Source organism: Limulus polyphemus, unplaced genomic scaffold, assembly GCF_000517525.1.
Source record: "Limulus polyphemus unplaced genomic scaffold, Limulus_polyphemus-2.1.2 Scaffold3634, whole genome shotgun sequence".
NCBI classification, from domain to species: Eukaryota; Metazoa; Arthropoda; class Merostomata; order Xiphosura; family Limulidae; genus Limulus; species Limulus polyphemus.
In genome coordinates, this window is record NW_013669244.1 from 36,536 (window position 1) to 46,008 (window position 9,473).

The 9,473-nt window shown below is 35.1% G+C and overlaps 1 protein-coding gene across 1 annotated transcript in view; it reads left to right on the plus strand.

Moving 5' to 3' along the window:
- Nucleotides 1-9,473, plus strand: part of LOC106469729 (hormone receptor 4-like) — a 23,612-nt gene that overhangs the window by 10,941 nt on the left and 3,198 nt on the right. Inside the window, exons 3-4 of the mRNA XM_013930241.2 lie at nucleotides 1,680-1,741; nucleotides 5,586-5,999. Of these exons, the coding sequence (XP_013785695.2) occupies nucleotides 1,680-1,741; nucleotides 5,586-5,999 (476 nt within the window). The remainder of the gene's footprint in view (nucleotides 1-1,679; nucleotides 1,742-5,585; nucleotides 6,000-9,473) is intronic.

A 9,473-nucleotide genomic window follows, 5' to 3' on the forward strand; every position in this document is an offset into this window, starting at 1 on the left:
AATCAAAGTATTAAAACACTTTTTCCAAACGCTGTCCTGATCAGGTTAGGTTTAGGTCTCGAAGACTAGGGTCACTTTGACCTTGACCTCAAGATGGCGAACCGAACTGGGCACAGCCATACTGAATAATTCTTGGAATCCAGGTAATCCTTGAAGACCAGAAATAAACCCTTAACCCAAGTAATATTTTGTGCTCAGCAAACTCTTTCGTCATGGATAACCCATTGTGTCCAAGTATACACACCACCACAGATAAACCTGTGAACCCAACTAACCACGCCAACACCACAAATAACCCTTAGTATCCAACTAACCATACCATCACAAATAACTGTTTAAGTCCAGAGTTCAAATAACCATAACATTAAAACCCTGCTGAAACTGGTTTATCCTAGTTAGATAAAGAATTTCTGATTGGTCAGAAATTCTAGCATGATCATGCAAGACCATAATGTCATTGCCAGCTAGGTTTGGATTTGTTTTATCACGAACTCTTATTGGGTCATAGCAGTGAGGTTGTTTGGATGCTAATATTATTTGTGGTTTGTTATTATCTATAAGTATTAAACATTATTAGTGAATAAATCTGTTAAAGACAGCAGTTAAATATTATTAATAAAAAATATCTCCTGGTCTCAATATCATATCTAGGTTCAAAGATTACCTAGCTCCAAGGAATCAAAGGGTTAATGAATTAAGTAATCTCTTGAATTCAAAGAGTTACCTCGTCCAAATGTGTTGGTTACCTTTACTATGAAAAAAATTATTTGGTTCAAAGTGTATTCTGATGTTTAAGAGGCTAATTGGGCATGAAGGGATATCTGATCCAAAGGGGTTATCGAGATTAAAAGGGTTATCTGATCCAAAGGGGTTATCGAGATTAAAAGGGTTATCTGATCCAAAGGGGTTATCTAGATTAAAAGGGTTATCTGATCCAAAGGGATTATCGAGATTAAATGGGTTATCTGATCCCAAGAGATTACTTCGATTGGAAGAGTCGTCTGGTCAGAAGGTGTTCCTAAGCTTAAAGCGTTATCCGATTTCAATGAATTAGTTGGTTTGAATGGGTTAGTTGAATATGAATGGTTATCTGGTTCCGACGGCTAACATGGTCTGAAAGGGTTATCTGATCCCAAGAGACAGAAATAATAATCTGGTCTCAAAGGGGTTGATTGGGTTCAAAGGGTTGTTTGGTCCCAAGATGTTATCCGGACTGAAAGAGTTATCTAGTTTCAAGGGGATGTCTGGGCTCAAGGCATTTTTTGGTCTAAATAAGCTGCTTGAGCTCAAGAGGTTATATCTTGGTTTCGGAAGATTAACTGGTTTTAACGAGCTATTTCTGTCTGAAAGGATCATCTCTGTTTAAAGGGTTAGCCAATATGGCTGTTCCCAAATGAAGGTTACGAATATTGAGGTCAGGTGTCAAAAATACAAGAACTTTGAGGAACAAAATGTTTTTAAGCATTTATGATAACCTGTAGCTATCTTTACGGAAATTAAATATGTCCAATACAATGTGTTTTTTTTCTAAGTTTCGTTCGAACTTTAAGTTGACCAAGAGTATATATAAACATTTTATTGGTTTAACAAAAGTCACAAGCTTTTCGAGCTTCTGATTCAGTGTCTTATAATTTATAGTACAAGTTTGAAAAAGAAAATACTTTTCGTTTCCTTTTCAGCTGTTCGAGAAGACAGAATGCCAGGTGGAAGAAACTCGGGTGCTGTGTACAATCTCTATAAGGTATCTAGATTAGTACACGAACATTTTAAAAGAATACTTTAAATAACAATTATAAAAACACGATCGACGTACGAGTTAATTCACTTAATAATTGAAGTTATATAAAAGGTGTAAAATAAATATATAAAAACATTCAATCGAGTATATAATAAAGTTGAAACTAGATTTCATGTCACTTAATAATTATTACGAAAATCAACTACGTGTATTAATATTTTAACATCCGCAGAGAGACAAAAAAAAAGAAGGGACTTAGACAAAAGACAATGGCTATAAATATGTGCCAGCAACGTACACGGGTAACCTGCGTTTTCAATAAACCGGTATAATTCACAGAATAAGTTGTTCAGCTAGCTCAATTTACGAAGCTGTTGATGTGTCAGCCCATAAAAGTCAGGTTTATTGTAAAAGAAACGAGTACCAGGAATCGGGGCAAAAATTATGTTCCAAATAAATGATAAGCTTCCGTGTGACGTCAGTGGTGTACCTATGTATCATTCTATGCATAATCATTGTCTGTCTGTCTACCCGTTATCTATCTATCTGTATCTCTATTTAATATTTTAAATGTCTGTTTGTTTGTAATTAAGAACAAAGCTACACAATGGGCTATCTGTGCTCTGCCCACCACGGGTATCGAAACCCGGATTCCAGCGTTGCAAGTCCGCAGACATACCGCTGTGCCACTGGGGGGGGGGGCGTAGTATTTTAAATATCTTTGTCTCTCTCTCTGCCGATCTGTTCTACAGCATCGCGCATACACACATACATCTGTATACAAACACAAACATTTATCACAACTGCTGTTGTAAAACACAGAAAATTACTGCCTGTTTGGTTTTGAGAGGGTTACGCAAACGTTTGGTAAGAGGTGTTGAGAAACTACGTAATCATTTTGTATTTATACCATGTGTTTTAGGAATGAAAACGCTTATTCCACGTCTTTAATTAGATAATTATTCTCAGCTTTAATCGCTCGCCTTCTCCCACACGGATCTCAGAGCTGAAAAGTTTCATATCAACGAGGATGTATTAAAAATTATCAGTATTAATAAGTCTACATAGATAAACAAATATTCTCAATTGAGTGTGCAAATATATCCTTCAGTGATTTATTTTGAAAAGTTTGTAGAGATTTGCCTTCTGTGTTTGTTTACTGTATTATTTAAACGCCGAGAACGTGTCTGGATAAAGGAGCTCAGCCCCACATAACCGCTGTTTTAGAGTTACACGTTTCACGAACTTTAAGTTAACGCAGTAACGCGAGTTTCTAGAACTACACGTATGAGAAAGCTTAAGAAGAAGAAGAAAATATTATGTAGTTATTCGTTTTAGAATTACATGACGTTTTCTTGATGTGAATTTTAATTTAAACTTTATGCCATCTCTTGTGTCTGTACCATAATGTTATTTGTATGAACGAATTCGACAAACGCTGTATCCGAGATTACAGTAGATGGGGTTACTACCGTTGGTGATTCACTTACTAAGTATGACGTCTAATAACATCCTAATCAGTTTGGAAAGTTAAAAGTTGACAGACAAAACTAAATGTTTTGATAATGTTAAACGGGGAGGATAAATGTCCTCTACACTTCTACCGGAAATTGTTTATTCGGTACTGTATACTCACCACTCGAATATGATATGTTGACTGAAGTCTTTGTGTGTTCGATCGCTTACCTCGGGAAAACCTGGGTTTCCCCGCGGTACCACTAAAGTAGCCGTGGGTATCTGTACCTTAACCTCATACAAAACAAAAAATTAACAATTTAGATGTGCAAAATGGCTTCCTTTCTTACAAAAGTAGCGATTTTATAATTAATATTAAATATAATAGCATGAAAATAACAGGAAAGAGAAATTATATATATTTAAATACTTTGTGCCGTTTTGCTGAGGAATATATATATATACACACACACACATGTATACAAGTTGGACACAAACTATTATATCATATTTTTATTCATCCAGAGAGAAAACTTTCGCAGTTTAAATCTGGGAAAATAACTTACCCAACTTAAATCTGGGGAGAATGCTTACCCAACTTAAATCTGGGAAAATAACTTACCCAACTTAAATCTGGGGAGAAGGCTTACCCAACGTAAATCTGGAAAATAACTTACCCAACTTAAATCTAGGGAGAAGGCTTACCCAACTTAAATCTGAGAAAAATAAGTTACCCAACTTAAATCTGGGGAGAAGGCTTACCCAACTTAAATCTGGGAAAATAACTTACCCAACTTAAATCTGGGGAGAAGGCTTACCCAACGTAAATCTGGGAAAATAACTTACCCAACTTAAATCTGGGGATAACTTACCCAACTTAAATCTGGGAAAAATAACTTACCCAACTTAAATCTGGGAAAAATAACTTACCCAACTTAAATCTGGGGAGAAGGCTTACCCAACTTAAATATGGGAAAAATAACTTACCCAACTTAAATCTGGGGAGAAGGCTTACCCAACTTAAATATGGGAAAAATAAGTTACCCAACTTAAATCTGGGGAGAAGGCTTACCCAACTTAAATCTGGGAAAATAACTTACCCAACTTAAATATAGAGAGAAGGCTTACCCAACTTAAATCAGGGAAAATAACTTACCCAACTTAAATCTACTACTCAATGTTCTGAGAAAAATCTTTCAAAGTCAACAAGCTTTTCTGAATAGAATACACACAGTGGAACCATCGTTTTTGAAAGTTGTTTTTGTTATGTATATTTATATTTATTTTAGAATATGGAAATATAACAAAACGTTCATACAAAAGATTAACAGTATAGAAAAATGATAATTCGCTGACTTTAGCTGGTGGAGCACGTTTGTTCTCTTGATCGTTTTTATTTTCTACATAATCAGATACCTCAATATTTCAGATAGTATAGTACATCATTGTTTTCTACACAACCAGACACCTCAGTATTTCAGATAGTATAGTACATCATTGTTTTCTACACAACCAGACACCTCAATATTTCAGATAGTATAGTACATCATTGTTTTCTACACAACCAGACACCTCAATATTTCAGATAGTATAGTACATCATTGTTTTCTGCATAACCAGACACCTCAATATTTCAGATAGTATTGTACATCATTGTTTTCTGCAAAGATCAGGCCCAACTGCGTGTAATTTAGAATTGCTGACAAGAAGGAAATAAACTAGTTAGCAGCACCAAATGCCTACAGGGATTGACTGTTACTTCTATAACATGCCCGCAGCTGAGGTTAAAATGCAGATCGTGGACTCGAACCTTGGACCTTCTGATCCACAGTTCTTAAATATTAATCTTTGCCCAGCCCCAGTCCTTCAACGACTAGTAAAACATATATAATTAATTACGTTTTTCAAATTTATTGTACCCAGTGACTTTATATTAAATATCGTTTGATGACTAGTTGCAATGCATTAATTTTGAAACCGTTGACATAACCAATTGGAATATATAACGTTTTTAACTCGCAAGTCTCCGTAATTAGTGAAAAGAGCAACTACTATCAGTTTGACCAAGTGACTGTACTGGATAGATATTGTTTATGCAGATTCAGTGATTATAGAAATTATAGAAACTGCTTTTGGGATTGGGTGAGACACGAGGAAATTCACCGTTTACGACACATCTATTAAAATTTTTCCTTGAAAAACGTCAAGTAGTTAAAGGTGCACCTTCGGTAAATCAAAAATCTATACAGTAATAATAACAAACATTAAAAACGTGTCCAATTACTGTTACACTGTACATATCTTGCAGCAAGGACAGCCTAGACTTAAATTATGCTAACCCCCCCCCCCCATAGGTTCTGTTAAACATGTTTTTTTTTTTGTTTATCGTCAGGTAAAATACAAAAAGCACAAGAAGGGGCAGAAGAACGGTCAAGTTAAACAAGAGCAACAAAGACCACCAACCCGCTATCCTCAACAAGAGTGGGCGAATGGCCAAATCCTCAAAACAGCTCTCACTAATCCTGCCGATGTCATGCACCTACGTCATCGCCTTGAAAACTGCGTCACCAGTTCTCGTGACCGTCAAATGCCAGTCGAACAAGCTCTGAGCATGATAACCCAGTTGATTGAATGCGATGACTTCGAAGATGTTGCGACACTGAGCAACTTACACGATCTTTTAAGTGTAAAATCTGAACTTTCTGAAAAGCTCTGCCAAATAGGAGACAATATAGTGTTTAAATTAGTGCAATGGACTAAACGGTTGCCATTTTATTCGGAACTTCCAGTTACAGTTCACACCCAGGTAAGTGTCATCTCTAATGTCTGATATCGATCGAAATATGTTACCAGATATAGCTCCAGAAAGGTTTGGGTTTCGAGTTGTAGTTGGCATATTCTTCGAGGTTGATGGTTGAGAAAGGCAGTTTGGATATACACAGGGAACAGTTTCTTGTAATATATTAAGTTGTAGTTTTTATGAATTACATTAGCACGAAGATTATGAAATACTGTGTTGCCAAACCTTATAATCTAAAATCGCTTCCAAGAAAATGTACTAAGTTATACGTGTCAAGAGAGGAAACCTAACCTGATACAATTACTCCAGTATTTTAGCATTACGTGCTACACTTTCAAAATGGACCTTTACATCCTTAATGAAACAATATGCTTGAATCATTCATAAAATATATAAAAATAGCTTGCTGTAGTTACTTATCGTTCATTGAGTCCTGCTCTGTTTAAACGTGTGTTTCTCATTAATATCTAACCATCAGTTTTCACTGAATAAGGATTTTCTCTGTTTAAAATAAATAATAAAAGTAAATCTATATAAATAGGTGTCAACTTTAAATAACACTAAACGTATTTTTTCCAAATGTCGTTTTCTGCTAAACTGCACTTTGAGCAGTGTTATAAACTCAGATTTATTGACCAAAACATGTATATAACCTGTATTGTGAAATGCATAGAACAATATATGTTAATTTTAGTAATTAAACACATTAAAAATATATCAAAAGGAAAAGGAAAATTTAATGGAACAGAATTATACAAGTAGAAAATTACATTCTTAAACCTCCCAGGGATACAGGAAGACGTTCATTTACAGAGAAATAGCTCTTTGTCTTACCTTGACACTGGACCTTGATACAGGAAGACGTTCATTTACAAAGATGAAACTCCTCTATCTTACCTTGACACTGGACCTTGATATAGGAAAATGTTCCTTTACAGAGAAATAACTCTTTGTCTTACCTTGACACATGTCAAGGTCCAGTGTCAAGGTAAGACAAAGAGCTATTTCTCTGTAAAGGAACATTTTCCTACATCTAGGTCCTACATCTAGGTCCAGTGTCAAGGTAAGACAAAGAGCTATTTCTCTGTAAAGGAACATTTTCCTGTAAAAAATGTTCCTTTACAGAGAAATAACTCTTTGTCTTACCTAGAAACTGGACCTAGATGTAGGAAAATGTTCCTTTACAGAGAAATAACTCTTTGTCTTACCTTGACACTGGACCTAGATGTAGGAGAATGTTCCTTTACAGAGAAATAACTCTTTGTCTTACCTAGAAACTGGACCTAGATGTAGGAGAATCTTCCTTTACAGAGAAATAACTCTTTGTCTTACCTTGAAACTGAACCTAGATGTAGGAAAATGTTCCTTTACAGAGAAACAACTCTTTGTCTTACCTAGAAACTGGACCTAGATGTAAGAGAATGTTCCTTTACAGAGAAACAACTCTTTGTCTTACCTTGACACATAACCTAGATGTAGGAAAATGTTCCTTTACAGAGAAATAACTCTTTGTCTTACCTAGAAACTGGACCTAGATGTAAGAAAATGTTCTTTTACCAAAAAAAAAAAACGCTCCTTGCCTATCTCTCTAGGCAACAGACCTATAACTTTTTTTAGAAAAGTAAGCTATTATGAGAAGAATGCTTACTCTTCATCTTTGCTACCTTTTAGGGGGGTGTCTTCATTTTCCACCTTACAGTCTTCTGGCCTGTAAACTTATTTTATGTACTTATGATTTATATGTTTATCTATTCTATTGAAGAAAGTTTTTAAGTGGTACTTCTTGATTTTTTATAATCCTACACTTTGTAGAATAAGTAGAACTTCCATACAAGTACATGTTACCAACATTGATATGTTTACAGCTACACTGGCAATCCTGAATTGTTTACTAGTAAGTGCGCTGCTGATCAAATTCACTCCTCAATACTCCCTCTTTTAAGTAATTTTGTTTTGCTTTAGATATACTTTTCTGTTTGTTAACAAGTTGAACAACGATACAAATCCAGAAACCAGTGTCTACAGACAACATAATAACCACAGACAATCATCGCTTATGTACATATAAAGTTGTTTTTCCTTTAAGAAAACAAACATTAGGAAGGTAAAAATTATTCAGACAGAAACTATAGCATTTTACCTCTCCAAACAACTATAATCAAATTGTGGTAAATTTGCTAAAGTTTGATTTTTTTGTAAAAATCAGGGAATGTTTTTAGCCATAAAAATAGAGAACATCTTCTAACAGATTTTTTTTGCAAGATGGATACCAAACATTTGTTCTCCAGATTGAAAAACGATTAAGATCTCTAGGTTATGATTTTTTTTAATTTGTTGTACATAAAAAAGTACATCATATCCCGTACACGTTCAAAACACGTAATTATGGAGATGTATAGCAGTAACCACACTCGAAGCACAAAGACAGACCATGCACTTCGAGGTTCTGTTTGGCAGCCCAGTCTTTCTTTTCACAGAGAGTCTTTTTTTGGTTGAAGTTATTCAGTATTGATGTATCACTACTTTTGCCTTCATCAGGTCTGAGAGATCTGGTTTGTGTTAATAACTGGGTTGTGACAGGCTACAAGTTGTTCTTTTAAGGCAGCAGTTAACTTAGGATCTATGCCAAACAACAAGTGTCGAATCGTCTCTGCCGAGCTGTTCCTACAGAGGTGGATTGTCCATTACAAGTAAATGTTACAACAGCATTTAATGCACACCCAAGGTTTACCATTATGACAGTGAACACCTATTTGAAGCAACTACATTATTTTTGCACTGAAAACTAAAGTTAATACTACACTTGCTATTATTTATAAAACACACGAATTCGAAACTAATTTTTTATACGTATTTATTACTATTTTATGCACGTGTATGCTTGTGTCATCTTTCATTATTATTATGACGTTGTAATTTAACTGCCTCTTTGAAGGATAGATTAGATGGTACTTACCTTGAATCTTCTATGAAGTGAATCAGCCTCAGGTAATAGTTCAAGTATTTCATACAAACTGAAATCCATTTTCTTGTTATTAATAATAAAAAAGCACGTGTTGACAGCATGAAACATATGTGAGCTGATATAGGTAGATTTCTGTGATATGAAACATGACATACGCCGTGAAATGTGACATGAAATATATACTGGTATAGATATAGCTTAGTCATTTGAAACATGCATGAAATGTCACACAAAACATATGTTGGCATAGGTAGAGTTTGGTCCTGTGAAACAGGACAGTAAATGTATGCTGGTATACAGAGCTTGGTATGTTGGCATGGTTAGAGTTTGGTCCTGTGAAACAGGACACTAATCATATGCTGGTATAGATAGAGCTTGGTCCTGTGAAACAGGACAGTAAATATATGCTGGTATAGGTAGAGCTTGGTCCTGTGAAACAGGACAGTAAATGTATGCTGATATTCAGAACTTGGTATGTTGGCATGGTTAGAGTTTGGTCCTGTGAAACATGACAC